Source organism: Lichenostomus cassidix, chromosome 21 (assembly GCF_008360975.1).
Source record: "Lichenostomus cassidix isolate B80296 chromosome 21, HeHo_3.0, whole genome shotgun sequence".
Lineage (NCBI taxonomy): Eukaryota > Metazoa > Chordata > Aves > Passeriformes > Meliphagidae > Lichenostomus > Lichenostomus cassidix.
Window position 1 is genome coordinate 982,088 of NC_139501.1, and position 22,473 is coordinate 1,004,560.

The 22,473-nt window shown below is 46.3% G+C and overlaps 1 protein-coding gene and 1 long non-coding RNA gene across 8 annotated transcripts in view; one reads left to right on the plus strand and one right to left on the minus strand.

Moving 5' to 3' along the window:
• The window catches only part of RERE (arginine-glutamic acid dipeptide repeats), a 164,905-nt gene that overhangs the window by 116,458 nt on the left and 25,974 nt on the right, over positions 1-22,473 (plus strand). For all 7 annotated transcript variants that reach the window (XM_085079931.1, XM_085079926.1, XM_085079930.1 and 4 more), the window contains one exon: positions 9,888-9,968. In XM_085079931.1, the coding sequence (XP_084936057.1) occupies positions 9,888-9,968 (81 nt within the window). The remainder of the gene's footprint in view (positions 1-9,887; positions 9,969-22,473) is intronic.
• On the minus strand, positions 221-1,582 carry LOC146428192 (uncharacterized). Its single transcript, XR_014856152.1, has 2 exons — positions 1,346-1,582; positions 221-588 (listed from the first exon to the last, which is right to left on the minus strand). It is a non-coding gene; the product is annotated as an uncharacterized LOC146428192 (long non-coding RNA).

Below are 22,473 nucleotides of genomic sequence, written 5' to 3' on the forward strand. Positions count from 1 at the left end.
AAAAATGATCATTTGTTCTATTACAGGCTGTAACAGAGAGAGTGGAAAACCATGATCCATCACCAGTTGCTCAGCTTTATGTTACTTAAATCACTTGCCATCCTGTCAGGGGCTCAGAATCCTCCACGGGAGCCATTATTTAATTTAAGTTTGTAAAGGTGTCACTTGTTTGATAATAGGCTGCTTCTGTAGTAGATGAATAGGGACTAAATATTCATCATTTTCTGCATCCATCCCAGCTCCCTAATGAGTTACAAGGATAGCAGTGCCAGTAGAGCTAATGATTATAGTGCCATGAAAGGAATTTGACAGCAGTAAGGATTTGATCTGGAGGGAAACTCCACACTTTGCAGTGGGAAAGGGGAAAAGGTTCTCCCCAGAGGGTGTGGGCACTGCCCAGGGCTCTGGGGGCACAGGGTGGGATTGCTGGGGGGTTCTGGGCAGGATAACAGTTGGATCAGCGTTCTGTGGGTCCTTCCAGCTCGGGATATTCCATGATTCTGTGGATTCTGCTGGAGCTGGAAAGGCTTCCTTTCTGAGCCTGACTGCACACTGCTCCCAGAGCCACTGCGAGGAGTTCTGTATGATCTGCAAGGAAAGGCAGATTTGGGGTGGAAATGCCCCTGTGGAGGGAAGCTGTGCTCCATTCCATGGCACTGAGGAACTTCACTCTGAACCTCCTAACAAACAGCCATGGTTGGCACAGCTGAACCCAGAGAGCCTGTGGGTGCTTTGTGCCTCTGCCCTGCTGCCCAGAGCCTCTCCTGTCCCTTGTTTGGGGTGTCACTTGGGTTCTCTCTGCAGTTCAAAGCTGCTGCTCGGTGCTCCTTGCCCAGAGTTGTTTTTGTACTTGGTGTGCCTCGTGGTTTTCACAGCTTTGTGGTAAATACTCGCAGAGCTTTGGGCTTTGTGGTTGTGCTTCAGCTTTTGTGGCCTCTCCATACCTCCCTTGCTCCACCGTGGGTTTCCCTATCCTTTTGTTCTTTCCTCCTCCCCCCAGCGCTCTCCCTGCATCCCTCAGATTTATATGGCTTTTAGGCTGCGTGGGGAGATTGATCAGGCAGGCCTTATGCATTTAGAGGAGCTGATAAATGACATGGCAGCACATTCCCCTCCACTGCTCTGGAATAACTTCAGCGCTCAAATCAAACATCCCATTTGCCACAAATTGGGGAAGGCAAAGAGGGCACCTCTGCTTTATTAGGGTGCATATTTCATTTATCTGTTATGGGAGGTATTGTCCAGCTCTACGTGTCTGGGGAGGCAATTCCACAGGCTCAGCACCACTTCCCCCTTGCCTCCCTCCCCTCATATCCACCTTCAAGGGTTCCTTTCCAGTGCTCACCTTTGTTGCAGCTGCATTTCTGGTCCTTCATTTTCAAAGCTTCATTCATTTCCTCTCTTATTTGTGATCCCTTTTTCACAACTGGCCCCATTCCCCTCCTCACTGAGGATGTGTCCTTCAGCCTGGAGTTTGGTTTTATTGTCACCAGTGTTTCTTTTTTTTTGGATGCTTTTTCTCTGCCCTGCAGCCAATGGCAGACTTACTCTGAGAGGAATTTAGGGAGTTTCCAGAGGTTACCTTGTGTCGTTTTGGTAAGGGTCAGGAGCTGGAATTTGTATCGAGTGCCTGAATTCCATCCTGGGGATCACTGCTGTGACCCTCTGTTAATGATTGACCTGGGGAAGCACCTACAGAAATAGCTGCCTCTCTGGAGGGATCATTTCCTGGGGGATTCTTGCCACTGATTATTTTGTATTTAGCTTGAAGTTTGCAGGTAAAGTGCTGAATTTCTTCTCCTTCCCTGTTTTAAAGGGAGGTACTTTGAGATGCCACGTGGGAAAGGAAGCATGTCCTTGAAAAGGAACATGTCCAACTCTTCCTTTTTACTTGCTCTTTGGTTTTGATGTACAAGAAGGCTTTTTGTATATTAGCATTTTAACAGCAGTTTAAAATAACAATCAGAAATGAATCTCTTTGTGTACAGATAAGGCAATCTGAAGTATAATCAAAAGCTTTCTGTTGTCTCTTGTCAGCAGCACATTGTTTTGCTTTTCTAGGTCACAAATGTGCCAGACCTTTGTTCTGTTTAACTCTTAAAAGGCACCTTTTAAAAATAATTTATGTAAAAACACACTCAAATCATTTTAGCTTTATTTGCAACCCTGAAAAACTGTTGATTGCAGGAGATAACAACCTACAGAGAGTGTTTGATAAACAGAAAGCTCTTTTTTGTCAGCGAGGGCAATCTCTGGTTTGGGGGGTTTGGTTGGTGCCCACAGGAGGGGTGAGCCTGGGGGAAACCTCATTTATGGCCAAATTCAACAGGAGTTCCTGGAGATCATTTCAGTGTCAGCCTGGCACGAGACTCAGACCTGAGCTGGCCAGCTGGATTTCTTGCTGGGGGAAATGATTTTGTTCAATAGAATGAGGAGCTGCTTCTCTGTGCTGCTGTTGGAGGAGAGTCCCCAGGGAATGTGCATTTCCAGCCTGCTGGAGGACCTGTTGCTCCCTTTGGAAGGTCCTCCTGCAGTGCCACTGGTCGGACAAGGAAATGCCTCCTCTTCCCACTCTCTTAGCAGAGGAGAGGAAATTGCAAACTGAGCAGGCTGCAAACAAGAGGGTTCATCTCTGCCTGCCTCCTCATCCCTGCTCAAATGTGGGACCATTAGCAGTGATGTTACCACAGCTGAGAATGCCTGGAATAATCCAGGAATTGTCCTTCCAAGAGCCGAGGTTGTTTATCCAACAACCCTTCCAGAGCTCTGCAAAGCAAAGTCAGGTTTCCTTTTTTTCTGCTGCTGCTGCTGCTTTAATGCCCAGGCAGGGTTTGATGTGAGCATCAGCTGCTGTGGTGGCACTGTGGGCTGGGCTGGGGTTTCTGACTTTATCTCATTCAGGGGATCATATTCCTGCTGCCAGCTGTGTGTTCCTCACAATTCCTTTGGAATTGGATATTACGGTTGTGCCCAGAGCAGGGGCAGGGGAGGCACTGCTGCCAAAATGTTCCTGACAGGGACCAGGCTGTTGGTGCAGCCACGGGGCTGGTTGTCAGCAGCTCCCCTCCATCCCTCCGTCCTTGCATCCATCCATCCATCCATCCATCCATCCATCCATCCATCCATCCTTCCCTCCATCCTTCCATCCCTCCCTCCCTCCCTGCATCCATCCTGCTCAGGTTGCCTGGCAACCCAGCCCAGGTCAGGGCTGATTTATCGCTGGGGCTGGGCAGGAACCCGGGAGGCAGTGCTGGAGCTTTTAACGGGAACAGGCTGGAGCTGAGGCCTTGGGAGTGTTTTATCTGGGCTGTGCAGTGAGTGCACCCAGAGCCGATAATCAGGGCATGATTAGAGCAAATAGAAAGGCTCCCTGTTTAGACATAATTGTTTTTTTATTTAATTTTTTTTGGGTTTTTTTTTTTTTTTCTGTTTTGTTTTCTCTTCCCCACTGAGACTCCCTGACAGACGCAGGTACAGTGCAGAATGGGAATCAAAGCTCTGCCTGGTGCTTTGGGTGAACCTGAAATCTCTCTCTTTATAAAAATAGCTCTGCTGAAATCCTGATGGGAAAATACAGCTGGGGTCAGCACAAAAGGTTAGCAACACCCTGACAGCTCCACGCCTGGGGTGAAGGAATAGCTGAATTCTCCTGCAGCTCTGGAAATGTCTGAGAGCTGTTGTGTCACCTTCAATATCGTGTTGCCTTTCATACAGACTTGCATTGATCCCTGGCTTTAAAGGGAGGAGGGAAAGAGGAGTTTTGTAAACTGGCGCTTGGGTGGTGGTTGATGCTGTGGTCACATGGAGAACTCTCACCCCCTTGAAACATCACCTTCAGTACAGTAAATGGGAGGAAACTGGGGCAGCCTTTAGGGTGAGCACCTCAGTTGAGCTCCCTGTGCTGGCTGGAGTCCTTTTCCCAGCCTAGTTGTGAAGAGGGATGAGCAATCCGTGCAAAGCATGTTGACAAGAGCATTTGTGTGTGTCTGAGAAGGCAGAGAGGAGAAAAGGGATGATGAATCCACTCTGACCTCCTGAATGGCAATATAAATACTTTATTGAAAATTCTAAATAAATGTGTTTGTAACCAGTAATCCTGCTCTGCATGCAATCTCATTTAGCCAACTGGGTATGCAAATGTGCTATTAATGTGTTTGCATCCAGTATAAATACACAAATCTAATCTGTTTATATATGTCATTTACACACAGCTGTGCTCACGCTCACTTAATACCAATATTTCCAGCCAGCGAGAGGTACCATGGGAGCTCCATTGTTCCCAACAAAAGCAGCTCCATGCAAGGGGGGTCATTATCATCGCAGGATCTTTTGGCATTCCCTGGAGGGAGGCTGTTAATGACTGTGGCTCTTGTGGCCACACAGAGCACAGACTGGGAGGTGCCTCTCCCGCAGAGCTTGGGGTTGAATCCCCCACAGTTCCAGGCAGGGTGTAATTTTTGGGTGTAATTTTTCGGTGTAATTTTTCAGGAAGACAAAGCGGTCCGGTGGGGAGGGAGAGCAAATCGTTGGGCACCTTGAAGGCTTTCAGCTGATCTCTTCCTTGTCACTTTGTTTATAGAGGACACTTGATCTCCCAGGCAGATGGCCTGGGGAGTGTAAGGTTTTTGTCCCGTGTGGGTGACCAGGGCTGCACTCTGGAGAGGGGCTTTGAATTTCCAGTGGGAACATTCATGCCTTGTAATACAGAGTGGTAGCTAATGAGCACCATCAAAATATTTTGGTTTTCCGTGTCTTTGAGTGAGAGAACTTGGTGAAAACATAATTTTATTTTCAAACTACCTCAAAGGTTAAAGGATAATTTTGTCTTGACATAAGAGAATTATTTAATTTTTAAAGTTGTCAAGAAAATAAACAGAGCAGTATCTATGATCTGTCTGGTCTAGGGAAGGTGTTTGGTTTAGGGTACCACAGGAACCCCCATGGCAGGGGGTGTTAAGAGAGGACCTTCAAGGACCTTTCTGTCCCAAACCGTTCTGTGATTCTGTTAAAAGAAAGCTGAATTGGGGTTGTATGTATTTGGAGCTGAGGTCCCACTGTGCAGTTGGAGGAGGTGGATCAGCCGTGTTCTCCACCTGCACAGGGCAGAGGCTGAGTGCAGGAGGAGCTCAGCTTTGTGTCAGAGACACCTGACAGCTCTGGCTCTTCATCCTGAGCCTCTCAGGACACTTCTGTTTCCAGAGCAGTGTCCATCGCTGCCCTTAGCAGCAAATGCCTTTGTTTGCACTGCACACAGCAGAGGAGTATGATGTTAACTCAGGCAAGCTTTTAATGAAATGTGCTCTGTGCTGAATCTCAGCCTCTGTGCACGTGGAGCACCTCACCCTGAAAAACTCTGGGCCAGCTCTGAATGTGCTGCACACTGAACAGAGGCTTTGCAGCTTGTGAGGTTTAAGAAGTAAGGATGCTGTCATGTATTTTTGTGTTTATTTGCTGTTAATATGAAAACCCCATAAATTTTCCTACTGTATTTGTTATGAAACTTAAAAATGCATATTAAATGTGGAAGGTGGTGACAACTTCCATTGGCATTTGCCTAGAAAACCTTGGGCCTTTCCAAACATGCACTGAAGCTCTTGCTTTCATAATAGCAAAACTGCCATTTTATTTGCTTTGAATTAAGGAAAAGGTTGAGAGAAGAACTTGCTGTTCTTGGACATTAGGCAAAAGAGGTGATTTTATTTTATTTTATTTTTAGAAGGGTTGAGAAATAGAATCCTTATTTCCTGGATTGAGAAAGATCAGAAAAAGCTCTGTGTTTTTGTAAATGTTTTGCATTACACAATGTTCTTCACTTATTAACCAGGTGGAAGTCATAGGAAGGGAATGAAATAGCACATGGAATTTCTTAGAGAAAATACATTAGATCTAAACTCAACTGAAGCACCACCTCAGAAGAGACACATTAGTAGCAGTGATGAATTTGCAGGTTTATCAGAGTTGTGCTGCCTTTCTGGAGATTTCAGCTGGCAGTTCTCCCATTGATGAAGCAGGTTGTTTTTGCAGTGGATGTAAATGGGTGCACGCTTTCAGCAGCAGCTTTATTTGGGGTTTTGAGCTGGGGAAGCACCTGGAGCTCAGTTCCCCATGCAGAGCTGGGGTGCAGGATTTGCAGCAGCCAATTCCTCCTGCCAGGCTGTAATCTGGGGATAATGCAAAGCCTGACGCAGGAGCTCAGCCCAGCTCTGCACTGGCACTGCCAGCCCCGTGACAAACGTGCCAGCTGAGCTCTGTCAGGCACAGCATAATGGCTTTGTGTATCTTGTCAGGAGATTTGTTCCTCGGGATAAAATATGGGACCTGCAAGTAACACACAGGCAAACATTAACATGCTTGTTCCTTGTTCCTCCTGGGTTATTTATAGCTCCCTGTTTACACCAGGATGCTGCAGCACCGAATGCATTTCATCAAATTATCAGATGGCATTAGGAGGCCTCGTGTTGGGCTGGTCAATAGCCATGGAAACCACTCATAAAATAGAACTGTGTCTGTCAGCACCGACTGCCCCACAAGCCATGGGATTTCCTAAAGCTGCTTCCCAGCACTCATTATCCACAGCACTTTTTTAATTGTGGCACAGTTTGTCTTCAGTGAGCAGCACAAACAATAACGCTGACAGAATCCTGTCATAAGCAATCTTTTAAAGTTAAACAGAAGTGGTAAAATTGAAATGTTTGTCCTAAAAATCCAAATTATGGAGTTGTAAAAATTAAACTGTTGTGCTCCAGAGCCACTTCCACTTCTTATCTGAACTTCTCCATAGGTCTGAGGCTCGTTGTTCCCCCAGCCCTGGGTTGTGAGGCTATTTTAGCTTGGCAGCTGTCGCTCCCAGATGCCTCCTGTGAGCAGTGCAGCATCTCCTGCAGCTTTAACACACAGACGTGGAATTTGGTGCATGTCGGTTGTGCAGAGGAGAGCAAATTGAGGCAGTGTCAGGCAGTCTGCTTTGTGAGACACCCGAGAGCAACAGGTCACCTCTGATTTGGTGTGCAACTATTTAGTTCTTTTGTATTTAAAGCCATTTTGAGGTCTCTGTTGGGCTTGACTTGGAGAAAAGGAATAGCTGTTCTTGCTGCAGGCCAAGGGAGAGCAGAACACTGAATTAATAGAAGACTAGAATAGGAAGGAAAATCTGAAATGTTTAAAAAAGACATATTGTTAAGCTTTAGAATTTCTGAGTTTCTGAAAATATTTTTTGTGTGCTTTTTTGTTATTTGGATATTAAGAAGTGTCTTTCTCTTGCCTTTCCAAGAGGCACAAAGCTCCTTTATAGTTGAATATCTCCCAGTGTCTCCATGGCCCAGGGATAATGCTGCACGACATCAATAAAGGTGACAGCAGAATTGGCCAGAAGGATTGACTTCATTCCTACTTGGAAATTTGGAACAGCATTTCAAGGTCCCTCTAATTCTGTTATTCAGATGGGCTCTGTGCTAGGCTTGCATTCCCAGTAGGGACTTCGGATATCCCATGGGTTCAAAGGACAACAGTTTGTCACAGGTTTTTTTAATAGAGTTGAATCACAACAGAATACAAATACAACATAGTTTGGTTAAAAGAAATTTTAAAAAATAAATTTAACAGTCCCCTAAGAATTTAAGTGCACCATAGCAAGTCTTTGGCAAAATAAGGAATAGGGAATTGGGTGTTCCCATTTTATGCAATTGACCAGACTTCACTCCTGTTTCCCTGAGCTGTTCCATCCTTGGTTGGAGTGTTCCAGCTCTGGTTTCTCCTTATTCCCTACAGCGTTTTCTGTCACCTTTTGCTGTGTGCTGTGAACTGATGCTGCAGAGGCACCATCCCTGTGATACAGCCCAGGAGGCAGCGAGGGCAGAGCCAGGGACTGAGACATCCTACAGTTCCCGTGGAGTGCCTGTCTGTAGCTGTTTGTCCATTGAGTTGGTTTCCATTCGTTGTGACAAAGCTGCAGCAGCGATTGCATCGCTCTTTGGGACGCTGGGAATGCTGCTGGGGTGTGTTTGTCACTGCTGCTGCTACCTTCTCGTGCCCAGAGCACCACCGGGGGTCTGTGGTGCCAGGGCAGTGATCCTCCTCCTCCCCAGCAGAATGAGAATTCCTTGGGAAAATTCACATGGTGAAAACAGGGAGCACATTATGGACCAGCTGTGTACTCTGTGGCACTCAATATCCTCTCTGTAGGTACTTGTGTGACTTCTGCCTGTGTCTGGGGCTGGAATCTCTCGCAGTACAATTTTGGGAGCTCAGGCACCCCTTAACCATGTAGATTGTGGGTTGGCTGGTTTGGAAGGAGCAGGTGGGTATGAGTAAATCCCCCTGGAAGGGACTGTAATCTCCAAGCCTTTACAAGCAGTGGTTAATTCTCGTCTCCGTGCCCCCAGGCACGTTCTTGGCCAACTCTGCAGTCTTGCTGGTTCTGAGGGTCAGGGTTAGGTGAGGATAGATCCCTGTGGGAGCAAACCTGCAGGATGCTGAGGCTCCAGAGAGCCTCTTCACTCTGTGCAGGGTCGGTGGGAGCTGCTGAGGTGCCGAGAGCTCTGTCTGAGCTCTCAGAAAGGTTTGAATTTACCTTCCTGGCATTGCTGATGCCATCGCACCACAGCAGCCCCTGACCACTGCCCACCTCCTTCAGGGGATGTTTGCAAAAACATAGAATCCAAAAGACATTGTGCCAACCCAAGGCTGGTTTCTCTTTAGGGAATTATAAAATCTCCTCTCCCTCCCTTCCCTGGAATACTAGGGTTCACATAATCAACGTCCCTTATCTTTTTCACAGGCAGAATTTGTTATTTACTCGTTGTTTACAGGAAAGGAGAAGGCTTTTTACTTTTTTTTTTTTTTTTGCTTGTTTCTTTGTAGGGAATTACAAATTCTTATTTCCCTCCTTTCCCTGGAATACTAAGGCTCACATACCCTTAGTATCATCCCTTACGGCTTTTGCAGGCAGAATTGGTTATTTGCTTGTTGTTTATACCTGTGTATGGTGTTTATAGGAAAGGAAAAAGCCTCTATTTTTTGGTGTTTGTAGGAAAGGAGCAGGTCCTTTAGAAGGACTGTCCCTGCCGTGGACTGTGTTTGGTGTCAAACCCCTCGGTGGCCCTGTGGGTCGCAGCGGCTCGGTGCCAGGCTGCTCCGGGCGGGATGGCTGCGCTGAGGGCAGCGGCTGCGGGGAGCTCGGCCAGGAGAGGAGAGGAGGGAGCGCCGCCGGAGGCTGCTGGGGGCTGGCAGCCGCTGTGAGGGCACGGCCGGGCACTGCCGGGGGTGCCGGGGCGGTTTCGGGGCGGTTTCGGGGCCGAGCCCGGCGGGCGGAGGCGCTGGCGGTGCCGGGCCGGGCCGTGAGGGGGGCCGGCGATCCAGGCCGCCTTTTGCGGCGCGCCCCGCGGAGCCGCCCGCCCAGCCGCGCCGCCATCACACGCTGGGCGCCGCCGCCTCCGCCCGGCCCTGCGCGGCTGCTCCGGGGCTCGGCTCGCCTCGCCTCGGCCCCGCTCTGCCCGGCCCGGCCCGCTGCGAGCCCCGCCGAGCCTCGGGGGGCTGCGAGCCTTTAACCCCTGCGGCACCTGCTCGGCCCCGCGGCCGGCGCTGCGCATTGCCTGCGCTCCGGCCGCGCAGCGCAGCCAGCCCGAGCCGCTCCGGCAGAGCCACCGACTTCGCTGGAGCTCCGAACGCTGCGAGCTGGCCGTGAAGGGGATGCGGCTGGGATTTTGGGGTGTATTTCGCAGCCTTTTCCCCGTTCCAGCCCTGTAGGTGCGTTCTCCTCTCCGACAGACCTTGGGCTGCCGGCTCTGCTCCTCCGCCGATCGCAGCAGCCTTTCGGGGCATTTTTAAACCTTTTTTAATCTTTTTTTTTGCTGCTGCTGACACGCTGTTTTTGTTATCTTTTACCACAGAAACGGTTTATTAAGGGGTTGAGGCAGTACGGCAAGAACTTCTTCCGAATCCGCAAGGAGTTGCTTCCCAATAAGGAGACCGTGAGTACATCGCACTTTATGTAATTCGCTCTTTCTCTCGCTGTTTCATCTTGCGAAACTCTTTCCTTTTCCCCCCGAATTCTCCTCAGACGAGCAGAAGGCAAATCCACAGCCAGCCGAGGCAGCTGCTGGTTTTTAGTGCAGTTTTTAGGTCTCGGGGTCTGAAAGATGTTACATAAAATAATCGTCACGGCTGGCCGGAGCCACCGAGCCCGGCTGGAGTGTGTTTGTGGAGAGCAAAGCTAATTTTAAATTCTGACATGACGAGGGGATAATACATTCTGTGTCACCCAGTCGGGCTCGAATGGCATCGGGTGATTAAAGAAAAGCTAAACCCAAGCACCATCTGATGGGGTCGGGCAGCTCTGCTCTGCTCTGGGAGCTGCACCGTGCCGGGCTGCATTAACTCTTCCCTTTCCCTTTCCCAACTCGTGTTTGGGGATGATCTGTGTGGATCTGTGCTTCTCCCCAGCTTCAGCAGGGTTACAGAGCTGTCACTGCACCCCAAACCCCCGCAGGGCTCCAGGGACACGCACAGGGAACAAACACGGGCTTTGGGGAGCTTTGGGAATCCAATAACTTCTCCATTTGTCCTTAAAGAGCTTCGGTTTGTGTTCTGCAGGTGTCCTTTAACTGCGGGGAGGGTCTGGGGAAGTGGTTTCATTTTTATTCGGGATTTAGAGGGGAGGTAACTCCATGGAAATGGGGTTGGATTATTTTCTAGCAGTATATTATCGGGAAAACACTGATTTAAAGCACAACTGATTGTTTAGGCTTTCATAAGTGTGGAGTTGGGAGAAGAGCATTGCTGTAAAAATATTTAAAAACCTCTCAGTTTCTGTAGGATGTTTCCATTCTCCTCCTAGAGGTTCTTGTGAGACAGTGCTGTGATAACACAATCTTTGGGTGGTAAATAGTAACACTTGTGTAAGGTAAAAAGGAAGGGGAGGATGATTACATATTCACTCATTGTGGTGAGAAAGAAAACTTGAATCACTGATCAGGTGTTGGTGGACTTCAGTATTCTGCTGGATTTTGAGGCGTGGAGGCTCAGTGCTGGAAAAGTGACAGCTGGGAAGGAATGCTGAGATGGGATGGATCTTATCAGCATCTGACAAACCCAGCACACATCACACCTTTCCTCTTTTCTTCAGAGTATCTCCTGGAGTGGATTTAGAACAAATCAGTGATTGCTTTTAGAAATGAATTCTACTGATGGTAAAGTTACTGAGGGGCAAAAGTCCTCTTCTGAGTTTGAGTTACAGCAACTGTGAAGTAAATTGTGTTTTTATAAACTTAAATTTCTATTAAGTATGAAATGGGTGTCTTTTTGTGATGGAGAAAAACATTTTGCAGGGGGAAGGAAAAGAAAAACTGGAGAGTTGGGGGCAGGTGTCTGTCCCTGTTTGTGCTGCTTGACTTCTCTGCTGAAGCTTGGATATCAGCTTAGGGGTTTTGTAAAAGTTTTGCAACTGGTGTTAAACCTCACACAAGCTCTCATTTTTCAAGTGTTATATTTTTGTTTCATTAGGTCTAATTTTTTACTACAGAGAAGACTAAATATTGAGTCTGAGCTGTGGGAAGTATCATGTTGATGGGTTTGGGCTCAGGGTTTTTTTTAGCCCCTGTGGTAACTGATCTGCAAATAACCTTTGACCTACAAGGGGTTGTTTATAATCTCTGCTTCCTATTTTTGCCCACAGGCCTCACTTCTGCTTTCTCTAATTCCCAATCTTTTTCAGCCAAAATTTACGGCAGTTTTGCTATGGCAAGACATTGCAGAATAAAGGCTGCAGTAAATATTTGACAGTCCAGTTCTGCTTCTGTTCCTTAAAGTGGACTAATGAATAATGTAAATGACAAGGCCGTGGGATTAATTTGTCTGCATTTTTTCATCACCAGAATAATTCCAGATGCTTTGCCTGCCATTTTTCTGTTTGCAGCTGAAGTAACCTTGTAGCAATTTCAGAAACACCAGAAAAAGGCTTTATTCCCCTGTTCAGCCTCCACATTAACTCGAGGTGAAACTCTAAAAAGTTACTATATGGATACAAAAGCGCTAAAGCAACTTCCAGCTACTTAAAAATGTGTCAGCGGCGTTCTTGAAGTGCCTTCCCTAATGGCTCAGTACGTTTGATTTATAGAGAGTTTTTCTTCTGGTCACTGAAGTCTGTGGGGAGGGGAGCCAGGGAGTTTTGCCTCTACAAACCCCACTAAAATTTAGCTCTCCTTAATACCATGATTTTTGTAAAATGTGTCCTTTCCTAGACCCTTCACTGGGGCAAAATTCTCCCTAATACCACCCTAAACCCTGTGTTTGGAATGTGGAAGGAGTGGAAGATAAGGAATGCAATAGAAATACAGAATTCTTGTAGAGACCAGGCCTACTTTATGTCAGATCCAGCTGAGGCTGCTGTGCAGAAAGTCAGGATATAGAGGTGAACATGACATTGTATTTCTTTTCTACTTTGGGAAGGTGTAAAGTGGCCGTGGTGAGAGATGAGAATTAGGCCATCCTGTTCTGAGCTTTCACAAGTGTGCTAAGGAATGTCCTATTTGAGTTGTGCCCTGGCTTTCTTTCCTCCATAGTTAACGTGCAAAATCTGCTAAGAAAACCCTCTATTTGTCAATGTGTTTTAACTAGTTCAACATCGTTTTTCAACATTTTAAGAATTTTGTCTTCTAAATGAGTAATCCTCCAGAAAAAGTCTTTATGAAAGAGAATGTTTATTCCACATCAAAGGTGTGTTTGTTTGGGTCTTCACTCTGCTGGTTTATTTCAAATTTCGGGTTTATTTCCATGTTTATGTCCAGGAGGGGTTCAGTGGATCAAGGAAGGCAGCACTTTAATCTTGGATCAGTGCTAACCTTCTCACACTCTGGAGAAAAAGTGCCATGAGATTTTTAAATAAAGCTTCTGAAACTTCCTTGGGCTTCCACTGAGCTGTCTGAAATACACCTTCTCCTCTATTTCCATGTATCTTTATTCCTTTTATCCTCTATTTCCATGTATCTTTATTCCTTTTATCTTGCCCTGGGTAGTTTCCCCTCAGTTGGACTGTGGTTGTCTGACACAGTTGATGATCTGCCCTGCTCTCCTTTGGTTCATGCTGAGCAGCACTTCTGATTCCTCTTCATGGTAAGAAGTTAATTTTGGAGGCTCCTCTGTGACATGAACAGTTTTCAATAATTAGTTTCATTTAAATTCACTTGTTGTGAGAATGGAAGGTGCACAGCTGGCAACAGTTTTCTTAACTATCTGATTTGGCTTTAAATGTGGTTTTATTCCCCTCCTATCCACCCATTTTGGGATAATTTGCTAAAACTTTGTGATATTACAGGATTTTCTGAGTATTTAACATTCTGCTCTGAATTCTTTAGATGATTACTCTGAGCTACTTGAATTTGAGAGTTTTAGAAGCTGCAGCGTTGCGATAGGCCTGAGATAAAGGTACTTAAATGCCTCCAAGGTTGGGGATTGCCTTTCTGTGTTCATGGAAACAGCTTAACTCTGTGTTGGCGACGTGCAGGAGGTAAATAGAAACCTGGAATGGACTGGAGCTTGTGCAGAGCAGTAACTCCATCAGGGCAGGAGCAGCAGGGTGCCAAGGGCTGGTGTCACCTTGCTGGGGTCCAGGAATGCTGCTGCTCCTCAGCCTGGCCTTGTGCTGCTCTCAGACACTCCTGGGAGCCTCAGGGGGCAGCTGGGGTTTGTTTGAGCTGTTCAAGGCCACAGTCCCAGCAGAAATAGAGTTGTTTCTCTGTGGCTGGAGTTGCTGCAGTTAGCTTTGTGTCAGGGCTGTTGTCTGAGCAGTGCAACTCCAAGGGAATGTGTGTGATTGTCCCTTCAGCAGCCTTGCCTAGGTTCAGGAGTGCTGGTATCCTGTCAGACACTGAGGTTTTGGAGCTGCCTTGTCCTTCATGGAGCAGGCCTGAGCACTCTGGGCTCTCCTGGGAGCTGGGTGGCACTGCTGTGGATGTTGTGAGTTCTCCAAAGGTTCTGTGTTTCTCAAGGACAGTTCATGGTGCTGTGCCTGTGGGATGGTCTCTGTCTGTCTGCTCCTCGCTGAGCCCTGCTTGCTTAGCAGGAAGCCCAGCAGGAGGACAGTGGATCTTTGTGCAGGCATGCAGAGTCTGGGCTAATTTTGTTCTGAATTTCCCTGTTGAGCACATAGGTATCTGTGGTGTGTGTGATTTTTGGTTTGGCTGCTGAGCAAGAGATGACAGAGTGCAATCGAAAGATCTTGCCTCTGGGTGGATGCTCCTTTATTTAGCTCTAAAGCACAGTGTAAACAGGAGTTATGAATATTGGCTGTTTCCTGGGATTGAAATACCTGCAACGTGCTGTATTTATGCACATAAGAACTACATATGCATCATTTCTTTAGGAAAAATGGTCTCTCTTCTGATAGTAAAATCTTTCTCTCCAAATTAAATGCTGCTGGGACTTACCTCAGAGACTAAATAAGCTGTGCTCTGTTAATGTTAGGAGACAAAATGAGTGCAGTGTGAGCTTTCAGCATAAACTTCTGTTTAATTTTAGATTGGGGTTTAGATAAACAATTTTATTCTTGCCTCATTAATGCTTAATCTTGTGTTACATAATACACAATATTGGCTTCCTGAGTAGCTCTTAAATATAGTGCAAATGTGTAGTAGCTGAAAGGTCAGTGCAGTTGCCATATGTGCAGGCTGGCAAGGTGTGTGTCCCCTCTGAGGACAGCCTGAGCCCTCCTCATGTCACTCCTCGTGGCAGCCAACAGCCCCAGGAATATTTGTGCAAAACTCTCCCGAGCTTCTGAGAGGTGCAGCTTCTCCCTCGACACAATTGTTCAAATAGCAGTTTGCCTTTGATCAGAGGAGGGGGATAATTAGATGAATATCTCTTGGTCTGTTGGTATAAAGTGATTACTTAGCCCTACACTGGCTTTTTAATATTTGCATTTAGTGGTGAGCCTTGTTTGTAGCAGGAGCTGGGTTTGTGGCTGTGGCGTGGGTTTTATCACTGCTCTGCTTCCCCAAGGAAATCTGCTTTATTTGAGGCCATATTCCCCTAATGATGGAATATTAATACAGTGCAGTCAAGGCATATTATTTCCTGCCTTGTCTTTGCTGTGGGAGCGTTCAGAGAGGGGCAGGCTGTGGAAGCCTTTTCTGTTTGAAAGCTGAACCTTTTACTTTAATAACTTGTTCTAGCCTGGATGCAGTCAGAGCTGAAATTTTCCATTAGAGTTTGAAGCGACTGCCAACATAAACAGCCACTGCTTCTTTTCATTTCATCTGCTCGCTGCTGCTGCTGCTCCAGAGCGTGGCCATTGCAGGCACAGGGCTTTGCTCTTGTTCAGACAGGGGCTTGTGGGCTTCACTGCTCTAAAATGATTTCAAATGATAGGCTGAGACTTTTTTCCTTTAGTCAGAGCAAATATCCTACTGGGCTTCAGTCCAGTTCGAAACAGGGGCAGAGGCAGCAGTTGCTTTTCCTGTGTAAGTGAAACCACTGAATCATTTGCATAACAAACTCTTCTGGAGGGAACATGCTGCTTTTTTTTTTTTTTTTCCTGTTTTTGTGAGCGTGGCTCTCTGAGCTGATTGAGGAAGAGCACTGCATTAATGTGTTTGACTCAAGGTAAGGCAGTGTGCTGAGGCAGCTCCCAGTTCATGCTGCTCACCAGGAGCAGGAGAGGGAAAGCCAAGGAATGTAATGAAATGCTGAGCTCATAGGAGCTGAGCTCAGATGGAGATATTCCTGAATTTAAGTGGCTCTGAGCTGAAAGCTGTTTGCACAGGGATGTTCAGTGTATGTGTTCCCTGTGATCTGGTTTGTTTTCAAAAGTTTAACTGTTAAACCTATTGCAAATGTCATCACTTTATTGGATAATAAGCCAGGAGGTTTGGAAAGGTCTTTAAAGAGACCTGAAGGTTTAACTCACGTTCACCATGGTGTCTTTCTTCCTCTCTGAAACTGATTCCAGGTGAGTACAGCTCCTGACAGACTTGGGCCACAGCTCCAGGATTCACATCCAGGTGTGTTCCTTTGGTTTCAGTTCCCTCAGTGTCATCTTTTGAATTCCCATGTCCTGGAGGTGTTCTCTGGGTACCAAAATGCCCTTCCTCACACCTGCCTGTCTCAATTCCAGCTGAAGCAAGTAAAACCAAAGGAAGAAAGTACCTAACCTGCTTTGTTTTCATTTGTTTCAAATCTCTTAAGCTTTCTCTTAAGAGAATAAGAGGATTAATTTTCAATTGTGTTATTTTACTTTTATATTCCAAAGGTAATTTGCAGCATCATCAGCTCAAAAAATGAACTGCTTGTTTGACTTTGTTACTCAGAAACCCTCAAAGATGAAGAGCATAAAAGCAGAAGGTGTGTTTGCTGTGCCAGCTGGACTCTAGAATTGAGTTTAGCATGGGCAATAAATCAGCTCTGCACTCTAGTGGCTTTTTTTTTATTATTTTACATTACAAGATTGGAACTCATTGTTTATTTTTCTCTGAAGGTTTAGAGGTAGGTAGGAGTAAAATATTGTTGCAAGTAAAAGAGAGCCATTAGGCAATTGCATTGAGTTCTGTCAGGGAGCCAGAAAGGACAATTTCTGCCTTGTAGGGAAAAGTCTGTAGTCAAAGATACAAGCCAAGATTATTTGGGTAATTGATACAATATTGTCTGAGTCTTCCTCAACAACTGAGAGAACACAATGCTGCTCTCAGAGTTCTGTTCCACTGCATTTTCCCTACTTTATAATTCACCATCCTAAGGAATTTTGGTTTGTTTATTTTCCTATTGTGAATTCTCTTTTGCATCTGTGCTGAAGGATATGTGTGACTCTGGTTAAAACGCTTTTGTTCATCAACAGCTGTATATTTATTCTGCATTTTCTTTCCCTGTGAGAAAAACCAGCAGCTTTTCTTCTTCCCTGGCAGTTGTCAGATTGTATCAAATCGTCAGACATCAACCCTGAGGTTCTGTGAGTTGCAGGTACATAAAATAGGTATCTGGTAAAGGGTTTGTGCAGTTTATTTTCATGGTTGAGTGTCCCAGCCTGGCAAGGCTCTTTTCCACGGCTGCCATGCATCAAACCCTCCCTGTTTGTTCCCCATGCAGTCAGTGACTGAAGATGTGCTTTAAAACTTGAAAATGGCTTTCAGAAAGGCAAAAATAAACGAGGCATGTAAGCAGCAGTGCTGTTTGTGGGACATCCTGTCCTAGAACTGTGCTAATGTTATAAATGTGGGTAACTCCTTGAAGAAATGAATCTGTATAATCCTGCCTGGGGACTGATTTTTGAAATGGCTTAATAGAGAAATACTCTGCAGGTAATCCTCTCTGTGCTACTCACTGTGTGTATTTACAGTGTGTGAGACAGAGATTACAGTTTCAAAAGCTGTTGCAGCAGTTTGCTTTGAATTTTCAAGTTCAAGGAGTAGATAAATACAAAGAGCTTGGACTTGTTGAGAGTTGTGTTCCAGGAGAGGCAGAGCGATCAGGAGCTCTGCAGAGCAGAGTTTGGTTCCTCAGCACACTCAGGAATTGTGCCTGGGTTGTGTGGAGTTCACAGAGCAGCCAGCTGGGGCAAAGGATTGTGCACTAGGAAAAGAAAATCTGCTTTTGGCAGAGAGTAGAGTGTGCTTTGAGTGTGTCTTGCCTGGCACAGAGCATGGAATGAGCTTTATTCTTGCACAGGAGATCACTGGGCTCAGTCATCACCTCCTACCCCAGATGGTCCCCTAAGAGCAGCACCCACTGCCTTCCCCTGGCACCAGAGCAGCCCCCAAACCCATCAGTCACTCCTAAATATCCTGTAATGTGCTGCTAGAGCTGCACTGGGAGGAAAGACAATAACAACTCCAGGAGACAGATGCACTCATTTTGTCAGTTTTGTTTCCAGCCAGCTGTAAAAAAGAAGCAGTGCTTGATTACTGAGTTGTTTTTTTGTTGGTGCTTGGTTTTTTCATGCCAAGGAAGACTCCCAGGAATTACAGAGATTGTGGAATCAAGTGAGAATGGGGGTTTAGAATAGAGGCTGTGCCATAGGGGAAGGTAAAGCAGTTTGTGGATAGAACTGGCTCTGGAAGCATAAGAAACATTTACCATCACACCTTGAAATCTGCTCCATTTGCTTTTGTTTTGTTTCCCCTTTCCATTCTGTATCTGAAGCAAAAATGCCTAGGATTGTGCTAGAATTCCAGTTGTCAGGACATAAAAATGCTGGTGATTACTTTAGGTGAGGGTGATGTTCTTTTGGGTAAACTTCTACTTTTCTCCCAGCAGCAGGGAAGGGCAGATTGCTGTTCTGCAGGGTGCCCAGGGCTGTGCACAGCCCTGCACACCTGCACCAGGCTGGATTTATGGATCTATGGGATACAGAGGGTTCCTTCCCTGCCGAGAGGTGCATCCATGTCTCCTGGGATGTGGAAAACAAATCTCAGGAAGCTGTGAAATGCTCAGGCTTTGGGTTGCCACTTGTGCTTGTGAGGAATAAGGATCTTGCAAGGCTGGGGTTGCCTGTTTGTGCTGTTGGTGCTTTTTTCGTGGAGTCAGGAAGGACTGCATCCTGCAGCAGCAGCACAGTTCTGCAGGGGAGAAATCCAGCCCTCTTCACTTCTTGCTTTAGGCTGGTTAAACAGGTCTGGTGATGTCACAGCAAACACTGAGTGATCAAAGCAGATTCCACAGAAAACCTTTTGCTTCTTGCATCTCTTCTTTTAGATCCTAGAATGCTGACAGGCGTGTTTCCTTCTGATTCTGATCTTTCAAGGTTAAATTTGTCCATTCCTCTTTTCTTTTAAACTTGGTGAGTTTGGAGCTGGAGAGATGGAAGTGAAGGAGCTGCTTTGGGAGTAATTGCTGTATTTAAGACCTTGGAGTCTTAAGAAACAAAGTGTTACAAGACTGATGACAAAACCCCAACTGCTGACGGTACTGGTGGTTGGGAAATCCTTCCTGACTCTGGTCATCTGGGATAAGGAACATTGGCAGGGAATAGTGTTTGTTTTACGCTACCAAACTCCTGTACAGCAGGAAGAAATCTGGCATGAAAAAGGTGCTGATAAGTGCTTTTATTGCCGTGGTGAAATAGTTTGTTCTTGGGTGGAACAGTTGAGCTGATCCTCCCCCTCCCCCAGACACTTTCTGGGCTCCCTTTTCCCTTCCAGTGCCCCCGACACAACCGGAGTGGTTTGGTTTTGTAGGATGCCTCCAGACCCTTCAAAGAGAGGAGAGCACATTCCAGGTAATAAAGCAACTCTCTCCTCCTGCAATCTGAGAAGTCCTCCCTGTTGTTCAGCCCAGAGCCTGCTTTGTGCCTCTTGTGTAAAGCACCAGGACATCCCACAGGAACTCCTGATTTATTTTGCTAACTCTGCCCTTCTCTGTGGTTCACAAACCTCTAATGGGCTGTGAAGCTCCAAGATTTCTGAGCTGAACAGTAGAAGTTTTAAGAACCTCCTCTACTACATGAAAGACTTAACACTTTCCACATGCTGGGAGTTTGGATCACGAAAAGCTGATCTCCTACAAATAGAGTTTGTAAAGCTGAGGCATCCTGGGCCAGCGCTGGTTAATGCTGCTGTGAAATGGGGGGGAAGGAAAAATAAGTAATGAAAACTCTGGGCTTTGGGCCAGCAAGGAAGATCTGATACAGTGAACATGTTTCTGTTGCCCTTTGTTACTGTGGAGTTTGATTAGCTTTGTTTCTGGTAGGTTTAATTACAGTTCTTTTTAATTTTTATGGCTGAGGAGGGGATCTTTGCCAAAGCTCAAGTCTTTCATTACCTCAGTTGCAATGAGAGGGAACTGGAGAAATAAATCATGCCACCTCCCCAACAAACAAACCAAAGCAAAACCAAAAGAAACCCCACTAAGCTGTAAACCAAACCCTTTTCTCTCTTCTTGCCCTGTTCCTGCAGCCTGTTACTTTCCATCTGTTATTTTCCCTTCCCTGAAGTTTCTTTTAGGCTTCTAGGGTTAAGGGTGAATTTAGTTTGTGTGGTAAATTGTTTTTTTGCCTGGGCAGGGTTCTTCACCTTTGGTGGTTGTGCTTCACTGGAGCTTGTCTGGCTCCTCTGCAGCTTTGCTGTCACACAGACAACACTTCCTACACTGGTTTCCTTCTCTGCAAGCTGGGATGGAAAATGGCTTAGAAACTGGAAGAACAGAATTGCCAGGAATAGGAGGGCTTTGGTTTGGACCTTGGTTTTGTTCTGCAAAACCTTGCCCGTTGAGATGTGATTAAAACTGTGTGCCATAGACCTTGAACAGTCTGGGCTCTGAAAGAGCACAGGGAAAAAAAGCATTTCTCCTGATTGCCACTGCTGGAGGAGATGCAGAGTGCAGAGCAGCTCTGTGGGTTGTGTAACTGGACCTTCACCTTGCTGTGGAGCAGTGACAGGGACAAAGGCCTCCCTCCCTCAGTGCTGTGCTAAAGTTGTATTGATTTAACAATTCCAGCTCATGTTCTTACTCTGTGCCATTTGATGGGATAGATTTTTTTCTTGTTCTTGCCTGGCTTTAGAAAAACATTCATTTTTTGTGAGCATAAGAGCTTCTGAAAAGAAATTGTCTGCTCACTGTGGGCATAAAACTGCCTTTCCTATCTGCCCCTTATTTATTAACTATTAAGGTTCGTGTGGTTTTGTTTCAGGCAAATCTGTGTGTTAAACTTGTAAGACTAAAAATGATGCAAATGATTTTCAGCTAAAGGAGGAAGAGGAGGAAAATCTTGTTGGATTTGAACAACCAGAGAGTTGTAGCCCAGAGCTGCCCAGGAGATATTTGGAAATCATGCATTTCCTTGGAGAAGGTTTTATTTACCAGCAGTGCAGCTACTGTAGAGAAGCATGGATGTTGAGAGCTGTTTGTGGCTGGGAGTGACCCCACTTGCCCCTCTCTCCTGCTAGTTTTTCCGTGGAGCACAGGAGCAGAGCTGCTGAAACAAGTTGTGGGGCTGTTGTGTGTTCAGTGCAAATCCCCCTCCCTTCTCCCACCTCCTGCAGTCACTCTTTTACAGCCCTTATCCCCTGTTTACACAGCCCTGAGTCATGGCTCTGCCATGCTGGCATTTACAGATTGCAACTGCAGGAGTTTTCATTGCTTCAGCAATTAAGGAATACGTAACAAATCCCTGTGAATCACCCCTGAATAGCTGGGTTTAGGTCTTTCTGTCTGCGCCAAACCAGCGGTAAGGTTTTGGATTTCTTTGAGTTGCTGAAGTTTGCTTTGACCTTTTCAAGGAAACCTGTATAGCAAAGATCTGGAAAATGTTTAAAACTGAGTTTGTTTGACTGCTTTAGTTGTCATCTCTGAGCTGAAAATGTGGATGGAATCCTGCAGGCTGTGGATAAACAGCATTTCTGGTGCACTGCTCAGTCTGGGCTTGTCATTCCATAAAGGTCATGTCAGAATGAGGGGAAAACCCCAAAACAAATCAACAACAACAAAAAACCCAAACCCAGACTATCAGGGACTTCATCTTTTAGGAATTAGAAGTTCTGATTTATCAGATACTTTTGCTTCAGTCTCTCTCCAGCAATATCTCCTCTCTCCTTCAGTGATGAGAAGAGCCCATTGTGTAACTTACTTCCCCAATGCTCTGCTCAGTCAGTCTCCAGCTGGAGTTGTAGGGTAGTTGTAGAGTTGCTCTGTTGGCAGCTCCTGAGGAAGAGCAGCTTCTTTAGTGGGGATAATTCTCTAGTTGGGTCTTTGCAGGTGGAGCAGGGAAGCACAGCTCGTGGAAATCAGTGGATGGACATTGATGGATCTGCTGTGCCCTGAGCCTTGCTGAGCCCTGCAGGGTGGGTCTGGGTGTCCCCAGGCAGGACAGGGCTGGTGGCACCTGGGCTACAGGCAGCTCCCTGGGGTTATTGCCCCCAATAATAATAATATAATATATAATAATAATATATAATAATAATAATATAATAATAATAATGCCTTCCCAAGGTCACCTTCCTGGGCAGGAGAGAGAGGGGATTTCCACTTGATGTGAGGAGCAGAGTTTGGAAGGGCAGCAGGGAAATAAGGAGCTGAGTGAGCTCTGCCAGTGCTTTGTTGCCTCTGTGCTGTTTTGCCTTCCCCACCATAATTAATGTTGATGTGGCTTGCTCCAAGGCTGCTGGGATCCTGGCAGCTCTGCTTCCCTGCTCCCCAGGGGTCTCTTGGCCATGGTATAGCTGCCCTCAGAGAGGCAGACCTGGAAAAGTAAGTTGCAGCTCCCTGCACCTTTGAACAGAACCAACGTGCACCCAGTAATTAATTCCTTTAATAGGTTCAAAGCCCTCCTGCAGGAGGAACTGTGTGGAGCTGTGCTCACCTCGGAGCCCCACACCTGCTCTGGGCCCTGCTGCCTCTCCAGGGTCATGGGGTGCAGATTTTTCTAAGCCTGGTGAGTAACCAAACCACAGCAAAAGCTGGCCAGTGAACCACAGGCAGGGCTTTGTTGGTGTGCTTGACAGCTGGAGTGGTTTCAATTATGAGACCCTTTGCAGTAGCATGTGCCTGATGGATTGG